At 49.4% G+C, this 17710-nt stretch overlaps 1 protein-coding gene and 1 long non-coding RNA gene across 5 annotated transcripts in view; one reads left to right on the top strand and one right to left on the bottom strand.

Annotated features, from left to right (window-relative positions):
• Nucleotides 1-8381, top strand: part of GPR158 (G protein-coupled receptor 158) — a 344765-nt gene extending 336384 nt beyond the window's left edge. Inside the window, exons 10-11 of the mRNA XM_062211168.1 lie at nucleotides 3141-3287; nucleotides 4039-8381. Coding sequence (XP_062067152.1) covers nucleotides 3141-3287; nucleotides 4039-5490 — 1599 coding nt within the window. The 3' untranslated portion in view covers nucleotides 5491-8381. The remainder of the gene's footprint in view (nucleotides 1-3140; nucleotides 3288-4038) is intronic.
• Nucleotides 1-17710, bottom strand: part of LOC133773648 (uncharacterized) — a 74735-nt gene that overhangs the window by 5766 nt on the left and 51259 nt on the right. Inside the window, exon 2 of one of the 4 annotated variants that reach the window (XR_009867947.1) lies at nucleotides 2779-4695. The exons of 2 other annotated variants lie outside the window; for them this stretch is intronic. This is a non-coding gene — a long non-coding RNA (uncharacterized LOC133773648). The remainder of the gene's footprint in view (nucleotides 1-2778; nucleotides 4696-17710) is intronic. One more of the 4 variants, XR_009867948.1, reaches the window with a different exon arrangement.

Genomic DNA, 17710 nt, shown 5'->3' with positions numbered 1-17710 from the left:
GGCCTTGTTTCAAAGAACTACCCTGTTGTTAGGATCCTCGTCATGGATCCTATGCACAGGAATGCTGCATGCCAAACACTCAGAGAGTCTTCATGGGAATAGACACAGTTACACTAGGATGTGTAGACGAGTCACCTCTAACAGCTTCTGACAGAGACTGTCTAGGCAGGCAGTGTAGGGAAGTGGGACAGGGCGGGCCAGGAGCCCGAGTACAGGGTTTTGAGCTGCACGACAGCAGCTGGGGAACCGGGCACCTGCCAGGGGCCTAGGCCCCGAGTCTCAGTCGCCCCCTCTGTGGCGTGACAGTGGTCAGTATCGAATCTAATGCTGTTGGGGTTTGGGGAGGGACACATCGTACACATCACAGCGTTATCACTATTCTCCTCCTTTATGGGTAGAGAACCTCAAATCAGAACCCTGTATTTCTTATCATTGTGTCACACAACATAACATCAGCGTTGCCGAAACCAGAACTGTGATTTCTTGTCTTTACCTCAGCTCTCAGAATTAACCAAAACACGAAGAGTCAGCCCGTTTGTAAAGGCCAAGTGGTTGTGAACAGAAAGAAAACACTGTATTTTATCTCCTACTTGCATGCCATAACCCAGCCACAGTTTGCATAAGCTAGTCTGTGGCTGCACTAAAGCGGCTATGTTAGTACTTTCCATATTATGATTGCATGAGTCTTAGATAGATGTATACTCACACTAGCTGTTCATTCATTTCACAAGTTGTCATTGGGCTCCACAGAGAATGGGAAGCATAGGTTCCTGCAGAGCCTGCACGTGAGGGTCCCCTCCCAGCAGGGCCAGGCAGAGCAGCTAGAAAGTAGCAGCCTCCCAAACGTCCATCACGTAGCAGATGGACACACAGACTACAGTCTGTCCATACAGAGGGACGGCGTCTGTCAGTGAAGGTGACCGAAACACAGAACAATGCCACAACTTGAACACATTCTGTCAGCTGAAAAAACCAGACACCCAAGGCCAAACCGTGTGCCCATATCATCTTATTTTCGTGAAATGTCCACAATAGGCGAATCTATAAAGGCAGAATGAGGTTAGCGTTTGCTAGGGGCAGGTAGGAGAAACAGAAGTGACTGCTTAGCACGTATGAGGTTTCTTTCTAGGGTGATGAAAATATTCTGTAATTAAATAACAGTGATATTTGTACAACCTTGTGAAGATACTAACACTGGGTTGTTTACTTAAATTGGGAATGTTATCATAAGTGAATTATATCACTTCTCAATAAATATTTAGCCAAAAGGTATTAATATATAAAAATAAATATAATTATATAAATACAATAAATAGTATATGTCAATAAAAGTGTCCTCTAAAATACTATTGAAGGATTTTTTTTTCTTTATTTTTTTTTTTTTGACAGGCAGAGTGGACAGTGAGAGAGAGACAGAGAGAAAGGTCTTCCTTTTGCCGTTGGTTCACCCTCCAATGGCCGCCGCGGTAGGCGCGCTGCGGCTGGCGCACTGCGCTGATCCGATGGCAGGAGCCAGGTGCTTCTCCTGGTCTCCCATGGGGTGCAGGGCCCAAGCACTTGGGCCATCCTCCACTGCACTCCCTGGCCACAGCAGAGAGCTGGCCTGGAAGAGGGGCAACCAGGACAGAATCCGGCGCCCGGACCGGGACTAGAACCTGGTGTGCCGGCGCCGCAAGGCGGAGGATTAGCCTAGTGAGCCGCGGCACCGGCCCTATTGAAGGATTTTGCACAGCACTCATCTGAGCCCTTAGAACAGGAATAATGGACAGATAAAAATCTGGAGAGGAGGAGGGGAAACAGATCAAACAAATAAACAAGGTTATTTTTAAAATAGTCCTTTAGGTAAAGATAAGCACCAGAGGAAAATAACAGCAAAACAGGCCACACCCAGCAGTGCCTGTTCCCTCGGCTGACCTTGCGGTCGCCTCCATGACTCTGCTCAGAAAAGCAGGCTCTCTCCTCCTATAAATAGGCTGCAGGTGGCTGTGCCGGCAGCGGGGGAGACCGGGGAGGGCAGGGACCTGTTGCATTTGTTTACAGCCCGAGTTCCCAACACCTGTGGGTCCCAAAAATAGAGGCGGAAGTGTGACGAAGGAAGGACTCGCAGTTCCTGTGGCTCTCAGTCCCAGTTACCCCAGATCTGTTCTGACTGACGTAGATTGGCAGCCGCACTGTATCTCACGCGCACGTTCACCTGGCTAGCTGAGTATTTTCACAGAGGTGGGGTGGCGTTATCACAGAGACCTGTTCACTATTTTTAACTGAGTCCCTGGCCCAGTGTCTGGTGTGCTCCCGGCTCTTCCCCTGCTGTGCGGAGGACAGACTCCTGGTCCACGCATCATGGCAGGTGCTCCTGCCTGCTTTCCCTCACTCCCCATTTCACCCTGCCCTACCTCCACATCAAGAAGAGACATAGCAAGAGCACACGAAACTAAAATCATCAAAAGCCCGTGTGAAAACAGTCAGAATAGATTTTAAACGGTGATAAAGGATAGAAGGGTGAGCTTAAGAGAAAGTCTGTCATTTCATGGACTCTTGCAGTTTAAACACAGACCATGTAGCTGAGAGGATACCACTGGGAGTGGCTCCCTCTCTTGTTTAAGACCCCAGGGATGGCAGACTTGGGGCTGGAACGCAGATCTCCTGTGCACTGAGTTTTGAAAGCACATGTAGTGGACTGAAAGTCCCTTTCTAGCCACCAGGGCCAATGGTGCCCACAAATGGATCCTCACCTGTGCGAAGTGAAATGACAAACACGAGGCAGACCCCACCACTTACAAAATTCCTGGTCAGCAACCACGGGGTCGAAACTGCTTCTCTCAGAGGGCACTTCTCAGATTCTTGTACGTATGTTCATTTTCAAAATGCAACACGCCATGGGAGAGGAGCAATGTGTGTAACACTGGGAGCCCACGGGAGGGGCGTGGGTGAACCCTGCAGTGGAAGGGGGGGGCTCTGCGCTGGTTCTGACTCAGCACAGAGCTTCCGCACGGGACAGGGACAGCAAAGCAGTGAGCCTTGACAACAGGTGAGGGAGTGAGTCCATCGAGCCGCAGAAATGAGGGTGACGGTAGAAGCTTCAGGAAACGTCTGTGCTCTCCCAGTGAGCGGACGGCTACAGCTCATCCTGTCTGTTGCAGTTTTCTCATTCAAGCAATAACCCACGGGATGACATTGCTGCGGAGGCGTATGAAGATGAGCTGGACATGGGCCGGTCTGGGTCCTACCTAAACAGCAGCATCAACTCAGCCTGGAGCGAGCACAGCTTGGATCCAGAGGACATCCGGGTAATGCCAGCCAGCCTGCTCTCCTGTTTCAGAGTAGGCCTGTTGATTCAGGCAGCTGCACGTGCGTGTGTGGGTGTGTGCCACGTTCATGCATTTGTGTTAGGGAATCCACGTGTAGGAACTGAAGACAGCAAACGCAGAGCCACTCCAGACCCAGGATGTATAAGCGACGTGTTAGAATGCTCGGGCTCGCTGATGGTCTTGACTGATGGATCAGCGCTCACAAGGATGAACTGACGGCACATGGTCCGTAGGAGGTGCTCATGACACCTTGCTGGTGGACAGTCACCCAGATCTGTAGCAGACAGCCCGGACTGTTTAATACAGGCATCTGTAGACGCCTGTCCTCCAGGTGGCAGACAGCATCAGGCGTAACTTGACCCATGGCCCGTGGTGGTCCCAGCACTCTTCAGGGACATGGCTTATCACCAGACACCACACAGCACCTTGTATGGTCCAGGCGCGGGCTGCTCCACGCCACTTGAAAGGATAAGACGTTTGCTGCATGGTGCAAACGTTGACTGCATGAGCTCCTGTCCTAAAGCTTAAACTTTATGTGAAACAAAATATGAAATAATCAGAAAGTAAAAGTGAGGAGACCATGGATGAGTGCAGGTATCAAGGTGTCAGCAGAAGCAATAGAGCAGCTGCCCCAAAGAACCGCAGCTCGCTGAGTCCCAGTGCCAGGGAGCGGCAGGGTCCAGCTCAAAGGCTGAATTCTACATGTCTCTGCATTTTTCTCTTCTTGCAGGATGAGCTGAAAAAACTCTATGCTCAGCTGGAAATCTATAAAAGGAAGAAGATGATCACAAACAATCCCCACCTCCAGAAGAAGCGCTGCTCCAAGAAGGGCCTCGGGCGTTCCATCATGCGGCGCATCACCGAGATCCCAGAGACAGTCAGCAGGCAGTGCTCCAAAGAGGACAAGGAATCTGCAGACCACGGCCCGGCCAAGAGCACGGCCCTCGGCAAGAAGAACCCCCCGGAGTCTTCCAGTAACACCGCGAAACCCAAGGAGGAGTCGCTGAGAAACCGAGTCTTCTCTCTCAAGAAATCGCACAGCACTTACGACCACGTGCGGGACCAGACGGACGGCTCCAGCAGCCTGCCCACGGAAAGCCAAGAAGAGGAGGCTACGGAAGACTCGACACTAGAGTCCGTGTCGGGGAAGAAGCTAACCCAGAAGCTGAAGGAAGACAGCGAGGCCGCATCCACGGAGTCGGTGCCGCTGGTGTGCAAGTCGGCCAGCGCCCACAACCTCAGCTCCGAGAAGAAGCCAGGGCACCCGCGGACATCCATGTTACAGAAGTCTCTCAGCGTCATAGCGAGTGCCAAGGAGAAGACCCTGGGGTTAGCTGGGAAAACCCAAGTGTCCGGTGTGGAAGAACGTGCCAAGTCCCAGAAGCCTCTGCCAAAAGAGAGAGAGACCATCAGAAAAGACTCCAATCCGGATAACACAGAGACTAAAGAGTCCACCCCACTACACTGCAACCCCTCGGAGGAAGGACTGAAGCCTCCGAAATCGGGGATTATGAAACCACAAAGGGGCAACCCCTCCACTGCCAAGACTGACGTGGGCTCAGGCACCGCCCAGATGCAGGACAACTTTGACATCGGGGAGGTGTGCCCTTGGGAGGTTTATGACCTAACCCCAGGTCCTGTGCCTTCAGAACCAAAAGTTCAAAAGCACGTGTCGATTGCAGCTTCTGAAACGGAGAAAAATCCAACTTTTCCCTCAAGGGAGAAATCTCAGTGCCCGCAGTCCCATCCGAAAAGCATAGACAAGGCTGAAGTGTGCCCCTGGGAGAGCCAGGATCGGCCCCTAGATGAAGATGAGAAGGCTTTGATTTCCAAGACGCCGGTCCCCCCAGGGCAAGGCAGAGACAAGGCCGGCGGTCAGCGGTCTGCAGCCAGTGCGCATGCTGGGCAGCACGGGGAGCTGCCCTCCAGCGTCGCCGCGGCCAAAGGAGGGAATGAAAGCCTCAACCAAGCAGGAGACCGGGAAAGAAAGACATCTGCCTCTGAGGAAAACGTGCCTGGCTCCTTCCACTCCAGTAATAACTTCCGGCAACCTTTAACCTCGCGAGCTGAGGTGTGTCCTTGGGAGTTTGAGAGCCCGGGTGGACCCAGTGCAGACCGAAGTGTGGTTCTCCCTGCCTCTTCTGCTTCCAATGCAAATAAGGTTGCAGGGCCTCGGAAGTAAGAGGCCTGGGGTGCCCGTCACGTGTGGCATCCCCAGGAAGAGAAGGCAAAAGAGGAAACCTGAATTCTGTAAAAGAAAGAAGATACAAGAATTAAAAAAAAAAAAAAAAAAAAAAAACCTAGGAGTATTTATCAGTGAAGGGCAGCTATGACAGAGGGGAGGGTAAGGGCAAAGGCAGGGCGGGAGAGGGCGAGGAGGGCAGAGGCAACAGGGTCAGCCCCCTGGTAACACAAGGAGAGTCCTCGGGTACCGCACGTTCATGGCCCTGTCTGCGCCTACTCAGTGCTGATGACGGGACGTGAAGAGCCTAAGGCAAACGAGGAGTCAGAGACCACTTGTGAGACTTTGCCAAGGAGAAGGGTTAGACGCCTACGACCCTCAGTAGCTGACTGAGAACTTACTGTACCTAGGTAACCTTGATAGCACTGCTAACCTAATGCATCCCTCAGAACACCTTTTATATTAACGATTGCTCTCATTTTCTTATCAATGTATGTTTCAGTACACTGTTGTGTCTCATATTCAAGCATTCCAGATTGTATAATTTTTGCAAATAACTTTGATATGATGTGACACAACACACTTATGCAATCTGCAGCTACTCAATGGTTATTGCAACTTACAGAATACCTGCTATCTATCTTTAGTTGGTCCTTGGAGTTCAGTAAGCTTTCTCTGGCTTGGGAAGCCATAACTGTTATGATAAAAAAAAAAAAAAACCTTTTAGTTTTGGCTGTGGTTTCTACATTGTGGATTTGGATTTGACTCTATTAGCTCCCATCATGGTTTGTTATACTGTCTTAATCAGGGTTTTTATACAAGTTGAGTTCCTTGTTTTGCACTTCCTGTTAGGGACTCTGAAGCTATACGAACACTGGAGATCAATTGGTTCTACTTAGTCCTGTGTCTCAGTAAGTTAAGGACAACCTACCCATTGTTTGTTCTAAGTCACAAATGGAGAATGCCTTCATTCCAATTAATTGTCCCTTTTCAGTCTCTCAGTATTTCATACTTAGTGGCATTTCCTAAGGAAGAAGCTAAGACTGTGAAAGATACACTGTGTACTCTTGTCACCGTGGAAAGGGAAGACTCTAGGAATGATGTGAGGATTCCAGAACCAGGACGTTTGCCTTTCAAAACAGAAACAGAATGATAGCTCCCAATAGCACTTTCATGGGATTATTTTTTTAAAGAGAAAAATTATGATAGCATCAAGACCATTGTATGGATATATTTTTATTATGCATACTGAAAATAGAATATTTTAAATTACCTTAAGCTATTTATTCTCATAAATGTTTATTCACAGCTTCAGCAAGGGCTAGAACCTGCTGGGCTCAGATCCCAAAGAGGTTTTTTAACCTGATTCAGCGAAAACCTAAAAGGCGGGTATAGGTTCTTCATTTCCCAAGCACTGGAAACATACACGTCCTGCAGATGACCCCAGCCCTGCGGCTCAGGGGATAAAGTGTAAGACTGATTTGCAAGGCAAAAAGCCCCCACCGCATACCGCATACCCTGTCTCACTCCCTGCCTTCCTCCACCAGCCCTGGGCACGCAAACCCCCAGCTCCAGACTTTGGCCCTGCTGAAATGCACTGAGTTACCAAAGCCCCATCTCATTGCACTGGAAGCTGAGCTGCTGAACCACAGAGCCCAGCCGTCCCTGCCTCTCACTCTAACACTGAAGCACCAACTGCTTGTTTGGCCAGGACATTTCAGCTCCTGAGCAGCAAAAACTGTGCTAGGAGGATAAAGGGTGGGGGAAGGGAGTCAGAAGGTGGACTCAGGGCTGTTCTTAAGAGAATGTGGGAGGACAGCATTCTCCCTGTTTCTCATCAGAAACTCTCCCAGCAGGAAGTGAGCGCTTGGTGGTGTTGCAGAGCCCTGTACAAACCCTCTGTGCCCAGCTGCTTGCTTTATGCAGTACTCAGGTTGGTTGGGCAGGGGAGAAGAGCTACAGAAGTTATTGTTGTGATTATTATTATTATATCTCTATTATTATTGAGCGTCCCCTTTCTTTCTCCATCCCTTTCTTTCCAACCAAGGCCTATCTTCGTGGTGACCTTGGAATACTTCTTTAAGATCCTGCCCTGAGTTTGGCTTGAGGTTTCTAGACTCCCATCCTCTGTATCGCATTTGCCTAAGATCTGCTTGCCCTTGGTTCATTTCTTAGGACCAAGTGGTCCAGCAGCACTGATTTTTTTCATTGCACTTCATGATGAGCCTGCCAGAGATGTGGCTTAGAGAAGACTTAAAATTATCCCTTAGTGACATGCTACAGCCCACAGAATATTCTCCACCAGCATCCGTCAGCGAGAGTGCCTAGGGTCCTTCCGAGAGTCCCATCGCCATTTGTGATCACCAGGAGAGGTTGTTTGCCCAGACCGGTGAGGAAGAGAACGTGGATACGCACGCGTCAAGTCACAGACACATGTCAGGTGTCCTTCTCAGTGCGTGTGCTGGCTGCGTCCTGTCCCTGTGTGTCAGCCAGGGTTTATAAATAAGTAGATTTCTACCAGTCTTCATAGAACTGTCTGTTTTATGCAAGAATTCAATGCTTTACGACATGAATTATAAACTCAGCCCACTGTAATCTCTGGTGAGTCTGGATTTGAAACTCGACAGTTCTCTTGTAGCTGCCCCCCAGGTTCCTGCATGCCAAGTGCTGACAGGTAGGACTGAGAAAACACTGCCTCTGACTTCTAGCATTTAGCAACCGAGAGTTGTAGTCCATAAAACTGTAAGTCTCTTCACTGAGTCTGTGGTTCTTCTGAAACTATCACCTGACACCGACAGCATCCCACCGTGAGACATTTGGTGAATTTACGTTGTGAATTGTGGCAGCATGTACATAACTATAACTCCTCTGCAATAAAACATATTTATATGAAAGTGACTTCTGGTGAGTTGTGAGTTCATCGGTTGAAAATCGAGTGCTATGTAGCCCGCCCAACTTGGGGAGGAGTTCCGTGTGGACCCTTGGCTTTGGTATCCTTAGGCACCTGTGTCCTCACAGTGCCGAAGTACAGGAACACATGCTCAGTCAGAAGTGGTCCCAGACAAGCAAATGGGAAATCAGCCGGAGCGGCAGAACCAAAGAGGATTACTGGTTTTGATTCAGGGAAGCTCTGCCCAAATAGGAAGCGACACAGCTACCTTTTGGTGTTGACCCAACACAGCCCAGACAATCTACTAAACAGCGCTGATAGAGATGACCGTCCGCAAGGACGCGCAGACCCGTAAGAGTTGATGCAGGTACTTCAAGCAGCTGTAGAAAAAATGGAATCTAATGTTGAGTTTATTTTGCTACAAAGAAAATTCCGAAGTCCGGGCATTCAAAGGGTCTTCATAAAGCTCATGAGAAATGTGTATAATGAAAAAACTGTGCATGAATTTCAAAAGTTTTTTGCACAAAAATAAACATCTTTTAATTCCATTTTTTTCTTCCAGCACTGGCATTGTGGCTCAGTGGGGTGCCACTGCCTGCAACAATGGCATTCCATATCAGAGTGCCAGTTCAAGTCCTGGCTGCTCCACTTCCAATCCAGCTCCCTGCCAATGCTCCTGGGAAAGCAGCGAAAGATGGCCCAAGTGCTTGGGCCTCTGCTCCCCACATGGAAGACCTGGATAGGTAGAGTTCCAGGCTCCTGGCTTCAGCCTGGCCCATCCCCAGCCATTGCAGCCATTTAGGGAGTGGACCAGCAGACAAAAGAGCCCTCTCTTGCTGTCCCATGCCCCATCACTCTGCATTTCAAATAAAATACATATTTTTATAAATTCCAATTTTTTCCATGAACTTTTGAAAGTACCCTCATCCAGTGCCTTGGTATGATAACACACCCATGAGCATAACTAGAGACAAGGAGTCAGGGAGGCCTTGGTAGAGAGTTTAGGCCCTGAGACTGGAAGTCTGCAAAAAATTAGGGGTGAACAGGAAAGAGCTAGGTGCTCCCCTGCACACAGCATGCTTCCCGCTCCCCACAGCTCTTCCCTCAGTACCAGGAGCCAGATTAGGTCATGCACTCCAAGGACCACATAGGAGCATCCAAGAAATGGGCTCAGGGAAGTGAGCAGAGACGCTGCACCCGTCAGACTAGCGGGAGAGTCGGGTCTAGGGAGATGAGGGCTCTGAAGGAGAGAGGGAACACTTGCTGGTTACTTCACCAACGTGACATCCTCTCGCCAGTCATTCCTCTGTCATTCTCACCGGAAGGAACTAGATGGCCACATCAAATACAAACGTTACTTCTACATTTGTTGACATGTGGGCTGATTTCAAAAGCTTTAAAAGCTCTCAGGGGCGGCATTATGGTGCAGCAGGTGAAGCCGCCTGCGATGCCTGCATCCCATGGAGATGCCAGTTCAAGTCCCAGCTGCTCCACTTCCCAGCCTGTTCCCCTCTAATGCATCTAGGAAAGCGACCTAAGTGCTTGGATCACTGCCATGCACTGGGGGGGACCCAGATGAAGCTCCTGGCTTCGGACTGGCCCAGCCCTGATGGTTGCAGCATTGGGGAACTTAGTAGATGGAATATCTGTCTGTCTGTCCCTCCTTCTCTGTAACTTTGTCCTTCAAATATTTTTTTTCTAGAATGCCCTCTCAAAACCTGTAGGTGTCATATTATTATCCTTCCTTTTGGGGAGGGACCCCAACATCCAGCCATTGGTCCTTTCAATGTCACAAAGCCAATGATGAAATGGAAGTTGACTATCAACAGCATAGCTTTGTTCAGTGGCCAAACTGGAGAAAAAGGGGCATTGCACCTGCTGGAGGCTGAGGCGTCCTGAACACCAGGCCGCAGGAATGAGGGGAGGAGTATGCTAACGAGAGAGGGAGATAGTCATGGATTTCCTGGGAAAGGGGGCCGTATAATTCTCGGAACCAGGGAACCACCTTCTTTTTGTCCTTTCATCATCTCCTCTGCTGGTTGTCATGACGATTGTCCACTGTCATGGCAGAGTGATTTTTAACACGGAAATGAGGTTCTAGCAAAGCTTCAGACCTGCTGACGTCACATTGGCAGCCATCTTGGATCTCTCCGGTTTGAACCAGTTGGCCTGGGGGAGACTTTCTACTCTTAATCCATCCTATTCCCAAAGAGAAGCAGCGTTATGGTGGGCCCAGAGACTAGGCCATGCAGGCTCTGTCGTAGGCCAATACCTGCACCGAGAAAAGCTGTAGCCAAGGACCCCAGGTTCATACAATGGGAAACCTTGATGGGAAAGGGGCTGGGACGCAAAGGAACCGAAAGAGCTTTCTGTAGGACGAACCTTTCTCGAAGCACCAGCTCCTAGAAGCAGCTCCACAGCAGCAGGAACAGCAAAGCCGGGCAGCAGGGAGGGAATGGGTTGCTTTCCCTACCTCATCCCTGCGCCTCTCCCAAATGAGGTGCCTTTTCCTACCTGTAGTCCATGGGCTGGGCACCCTGTGAATAGAAGCCTGCAGAATCAGTGGCTACAGCTCTTCAGACATTCTAAAGGGCTGACGAAAAGCCATTTGGGGATCAGCAAGCCCTAAAAGTCCAGTCGCCGGTGCTTTCTCTCTCTGTGCAAAGACAGAGTCTTCTCTGTTACTGCTTAGTTATTTCTTTTCATATGCACAGTGTTAGTCGCTGTGCTCTAACGTTAGCACCCTTCTGTTTGAGAACACACCTAAGGGAAAGTCTGCTGTCAGAAATGGACTCATCACCTGGAAAGCAGTAATATTCTAAACAATGCAAGCTAGATGAGGTTTCCTTTGCCACAGCCCCTGAATAATTATGAAAACAGAAAATGATATCTTTCTAATTTTGGTTATTTTCTCCTTAAACATTTGTTTCTAAGAAAGCACCAGCGCCAGCTTCAAGTACATCATGTGTTCTAATTCAGTGTCAATTGAGGCAGTGTCAAAGGAGGCAGATGATGAAGTGTACAAGTTGGTTTCTAATTCCTCTTTCCTTTTCTATGTGAAAATCGTACATGCCAGAAATAAAAAAGACTGATCAAGTGAAAATGGGAAATGATGGATAAATATAGGCAAAGCGCTATACTAATCACATTCCTGGAAAGAAAAAGCACATACATGGCTCGGGACACTTGTGGTAGAACAAATTTCCATTGCAATGCAATCACAGAAAGGGGGGAGCCGCCTTGCATGGATACGAGAGGAGTCATTCATTCCCCCACCTAGAAATACCAGGGGCTTTCATTCTTCCACGCCTTTTGTGCTTTCTCTGGTCCTCCTGGATTCTCTTTCCTCCTCCTCTGGGCCAATATCTTATATATGTTTCAACCTCAGAATCACATACTTTACCATGCAAAGAAAACCTTTGCATGTGAGATTCAAAGTGCAGTACTAAAAATGACATCTGGGACGAGCTGGTCAAGCTACACCCCGAGATGGTCGCATCTCATATGGGCACCAGTTAATCCCGACTGTTCCACTGCTGATCCAGCTCCCTGCTAGTGCACCTGAAAAAGCAGAGGAAGATGGCCCAGGTGCTTAGGGCCCTGCCACCCCCACGGGAGCCCCGAATGGAAATCCTGGCTCCTGGTTTCAGCCTATCCCACTCCTGGCCATTGTAGCCACCTAGGAAGTGAACAAGGACGTGGAAACTCAATGTCTGTCTGTCTGTATCTCTCTCTCTCCCTCTCTCTCTCTCTCCATCCCTCCCCCACCACATAACTCTGACTTTCAAATAAATACATACATCTTTTTAAAAAAATAACACTTGGATAGCAGCCGGTGCCGCGGCTCACTAGGCTAATCCTCCGCCTTGCGGCGCAGGCACACCGGGTTCTAGTACCGGTCAGGGCGCCGGATTCTATCCCGGTTGCCCCTCTTCCAGGCCAGCTCTCTGCTGTGGCCCGGGAGTGCAGTGGAGGATGGCCCAAGTCCTTGGGCCCTACACCCCATGGGAGACCAGGAGAAGCACCTGGCTCCTGCCATTGGATCAGCGCGGTGCGCCGGCTGCAGCACGCCTACCGCGGCGGCCATTGGAGGGTGAACCAATGGCAAAGGAAGACCTTTCTCTCTGTCTCTCTCTCTCACTGTCCACTCTGCCTGTCAAATAAATAAATAAATAAATAACACTTGGATAGCAACATGGACCTGGACTACCCCAGGTTCAGCAGTACAAATGCCCCATTTCCCTCTGTGAGTGGTTTAATCTGCGTGAGTTTTGGGGACACAAGTCCTGCTGAACACATAACAGACTTCTCATCATACATGGGTCGCTCATGTGACTTGCTATACACAGTGACATGTGGTCAGACGTTAACACTGCCAAGTCTCTCTGAGAAGCTGCAATAGTTCAGTTCTATCATAGGAACATCCATCTGGGAGAGACTATATTTTCTGTCTTCCTAGGACCGTGGCACAGAGAACCCAGGTTCCAACTGACTTCCTTCACCCTTTTAGTACTTATCAAACCTGCTCCTCCAGCCTGGACCCCATCAAGAAGGTACTAGGGCAGAGCCAGGTGACATTGTTGCATGTTGCAGACAACAGGGAACAGGATGAGGGATCAAACATTTTTATTACAAGCCACTGAAAAACATAAGTTATCTCTACTATACCGTAACCTAAAGACAGCTGACTAACACATAAAATTGGTACCAAGTGGAGTGCTGTCACAACAACACAATGCAACGTGCACTTTAGAGCTGGGCTGCTGGTGTGCAAAACAACCTGTAACTAAAAGTTGGCCTTGTTCATAGAAAAAAAAGTTTGATAAAAGTGTCGCTTGCAATTAACTTGGGAGGTAGACATTGTTCTTGATGAATCTGCTTCTTTAGATAAAAACTGGGCAAACAGAACGTTGAAACTGTGCTAGTCAGCCATTGGCTGCATATGGCAAGATATTCCAAGGAAGAGGTGACCTCTGAAAATAAATTCTGGAACTTTCAAGGAAATGGGAGATGGAAAAACTTCTCAACTCCACCTAGTAAAAGCTGAAACTTCAAAAGTTTTGAAAGAGAAAAAGATAACTAAAAAAATAATAATAATAATTTGGGCCAGAGGAGCAAATTCAGCCTCAGCCTCGGTGTACAGACCAAACTGAGCAGGCTCCAGTGAATCCCTTCATGAAGAAGTAGACAAGGGCCTCGTGCACTCGCAGAAGTCTGATCGGATCAACACACCACAAAATTAATCAAGAGAGAAAAGCCTAGCTCAAAAATAGACGTTGCAAAAATTTATGGGATTAAAAAAACAGTAACAAACAGCCAAAGTGGAGCATTTTAAGAGAGAAAAGGGCATGATTAATTACACCAGAATAAAGGCCATCCACCAGCCACAAATCAGATCAACTGGTCACCCTAAGAAAGAGACAATGTTGGTGGAGACGGGAGATGACCTTTGGCCCCCAGCCTCTAGTAAGCAGGAACAAGCCAGCTCCTCCACCAAGAAGTGCATATTGTCCAAAGTCAGATTTAGAATCGGCCAGGGGGCTCATGGGAAAGTGAAAATGCACAGAGTGCAATCCAAGACTCTGCCCTGGGAGCCTACCCAGGGCATCAGCCAGGAACCAGAATCTGCTCAGGGACCAGCCCTTAACATCTGCCCAGTGCGGTTTCTCAACTGTTGTGTGCCGTGGCGAAGCCCCACCCCAACCCCAATGCCCCTCTTCCTTCCTGGGGGGCTCACGTACAGTGGTCAACCCTTCTTCCCCCACTCCATTCTTGTTGGGCTGAGGGTTCTTTATAAAGCTCATGAAAAAAAAAATGAAAACCTAAATTTATTTTGATGCAAAAAAGCTGAAATCCATGGAGAACTTTTTTATAACATGCATTTTTCATGAACTTTTTGAAGACCCCTTGTACGGAGATGGGAGGAGGCAGTAACTTATCTTTTTTTGTTCATAGAACAGCATTTGTCTGGGGGTGTCTGGCTCAGCAGTTACGACGCTGCTTGAGATGCCCACACGCCATTACTACAATACAACCCTAGTAATCCAGTTGCTGCATTTGCCCTCCCTCACAAATTCAATAGGAAATACGTGCACACCTTTTAAGTCCATTTTTCCATGAACTTTTCCGGATTTCTCCCCAAGATTTGCAGTCCCCTCTGCTCCCAGTGCCAGGGAAATGTGCTGTGAGCCTAAATGACCCTGATCTTCCCCATACCCCCGGTCTTCTGCAGACACATGGGAACGGGTGGGTGACGGGAACCTGGGGGGTGGACCCCCTTGCTTTGCCTCTCTCTCCTTCCTCCTCCCTACAGTCCCGTCAGACTAGAAGGGGCTACTTCCGGCGTTTCCCTCCTCTCCACTGTGCTGTCCTCCCACTCACGAGGCAAAGCAATCGCTTCTCAACTTTGCACAAACATACTCGACCGTCCAAGTCCTCCAGGCCTGAAGCGACCTAGAAAAGCCTCTTTCCCTGCGGCAGCCCTGCAGCTTTCTACAAGGGTGACTGTGCACGGGGAAGCATGACTCGGCACCGGCTCTGAACCTGCGCTAATCCCAGGAAGCACACAGTGTCCCTTCGGGCCATTGTCAAGAGGAGAGGCACATGACGGTCATGGGATCAATGGAGTCCTAGCTCGGGTCCATCTTGCAGTGCATCCAGGGGTACCCCGCACCCATCCTGGGGTCATTCTCCCCAGCTCAAAAATGAGTAAGTAGAACAGAAATACTCAGCGGTGGTCGGATTCCCACGCTGTTTGCTGACTGGTGGGGGGTGGGCCACGGTGGTATTAAGTGGCAGGTGGAAGTCATGGAGCCTGTCTCATAGGAGTACACTGCATCCCATGGGGATCACAGAAACCAGTAGCAGCATAACGGCCTCGGAGGGTGCTAGGATGATGACTGCCACCACATCGCTGTTCCACTGTCCTGTCTGGCCTGGGCACAAGACCGGTGGGTCTTGAACCACAGGATATAGTCACACACTTCGCCAGGTGTTCAGTCAACTGCAGCTGCTGTTCCAAATGTGTTTCCTAGCCCACAAAAATGACATGCCTCTGGTACCTGGTATGCAGCCATGGATCTGGCGAACCTGCTGGCAAAGACTACCAGAACCAGCTGGCTCCCAGCTCATGAGGCCAGAAATGCTCTCCATTCTCCTGTAGCAGAGCTATATCAGTTTTCCAGCCCCATGTCATCATTTAATATGCAAAGACCTTAATCGCCTGTGCTTTCCACAAGGCATCACACTGGTCCACTACACTAATGATATTGTGCTGTGTGCAGGTAGTGAGCAGGAGGTAGCGAGAACTCTAGACTTATTTGTAACACATTTGTATGTCTGCAGGTGGGAACTAAACCTGACAGAAGTTCCGGGACCTTCCACCTCAGGAAAACTGTGAGGTGTTCATGGGGTGAGACATGTTGATTTCCCTTCTAAGGCAAAGGGTAAGTTGTGATCCCGCCTGCACACCACCACCATTACCATAGCTGCTAGTCTGGAATGTGGCCCAGAACAGGAGAGGCGTTGCCAGGGGTCCTGGTTGCTGTTCAGGGGGTCCTTTGGCCACATGGTCTGGCGGATCCAGTGGTGCTTGGAGATAGAGAAGGGTGATCACCTCTTCTGAGGAAAGGGTTAAAGTGTGTTTGACTGATTGTGCATAGGTTGGCTGTAGTACATTAGGCATAAGCATGACTTTGCCATTGTGTTTACTTGGAGATTCGGTGTGGTTTATGTAGATGTGTGAGAGTGGCAAGCTGACAAGGGGTGGACAATAATGGCTGATTCTGTGTTCTGACTCAGATGAACTACAGGGCCCAGTTGTTTATGTAGACACCAATCTAGGGGTTGCAAGGAAGGCCTTCTGCAGGTGTGACTGATATCAGTTGACTTGAAGCACTGGTGATTCAAGTCACTAGGTCACTAGGAATCAGACTTAGCCAGTCATTTGAAGGCCCTAGGTTTCCCATTGCAAGGTGGTGGCATAGTGTTAAAATGGGAACTTCCTTAGAGCAGTTAAATTCAGTAGAGTCTATGTGAGCTGAGCGAAGGGAAGCTAAAGCAAGTTGTGAAGGGGCAAGGCGGATCCCAGAACCAGAGCAGGTTCTGAGAATGCCAGAGGAAAGACGCCGTGAACAACTTAGTTGGCTACAGCTTTGAAAATCAACCAGTCAGTTGATCACAACTTGGTTAGTCGATTGCCTAGCACATAGTAAACTGGCTTCTGGAACTTCTGCACCCAACCAAAGCTCTGGTGTGATGATGACACTCCACACTGATTTGGTTTCTTGGTACAGAAACCAAGTCCAAAGCCATGGCTTCCCACAAACTGAGCGGCGGAAATCCAGCCTTAGTCTCCAGCTGGCCAGCCTGCCCTACGGATCTCAGATTTGCTCCTTCCCACCACTGCGTGCGCCAACCCCTCAAGATGAATCTCGCTCTCTCACTCCCTCTCTATATACATGCATCCTACTGGCTCTGTTTCTCTGGAAGACACTGATGGATACAAACGATAGCTCTACTTTATTGGCCCGCTGTGAGAATAAAATATATCAGGATGTATGAAGAGGATTACGTGGGGCTGGGCACACAGTAAGTCTTCAGGAATGACAACACTTGTGGAAGTTTCCATTCTATAATCTCAAGGGGTTCTTTTTCTAAGTTATATTTATTTGTTTATGTGAAAGGCAGAGCTATGGGGGGGGAGGGGTAGAAGAGGAGGTGGAGAGAGAGAGAGGGAGAGGGAGGTCTTCCATCTATTGGTTCAATTCCCAAATGCCTGCCACAGTCAGGACCGGGCTGGATCAACCCCAGGAGCTAAGAACTCGATCCAGGTCTTGCACATGGGTAGCAGGGACCAAAGCACTTGGGCCATGGCCTGCTGCCTTCTCAGTTGTGTAGTAGCAGGAAGCTGGGGCAGAAGCAGGCACTCTGATATCGGACATGGGCATCCCAAGCAGCCGCTTAGCCACTGAGCTACAATGCCCGCCCGAGGGCTCCTTCGGTGGCAGAGCCTAGAGGTCACTGAGGCTTAGGGTTGTTCCATGAGCCACTCAACATCTTCCCCTCAAACAACAGCAACGAGCCAAACTGCACTCCCTGCTCTGTAGTAAATGCCACCCCATAGACAGATCCTAGTACTGGGACTGTTCGAACCTGCCCCATCACCCCTCCTGGACAAGGACGGGGAGGGGTTGATTGGGAGAAGGGCGGAAGCTGCAACCCAGCCAGTGGCATGGCAGGTAATGAGGAGACCCTGGGGGAATCGTAAGGCCCAGCAGAAAAATGAGGTCTCTGTGTCAGCACCAGGGAGCAACGTCCAAAGTCAGATCA

This window comes from Lepus europaeus, chromosome 14, assembly GCF_033115175.1.
Source record: "Lepus europaeus isolate LE1 chromosome 14, mLepTim1.pri, whole genome shotgun sequence".
Lineage (NCBI taxonomy): Eukaryota > Metazoa > Chordata > Mammalia > Lagomorpha > Leporidae > Lepus > Lepus europaeus.
The sequence above is the reverse complement of the archived record's forward strand: the minus strand, read 5'-3'. Positions and strand labels throughout refer to the sequence as shown.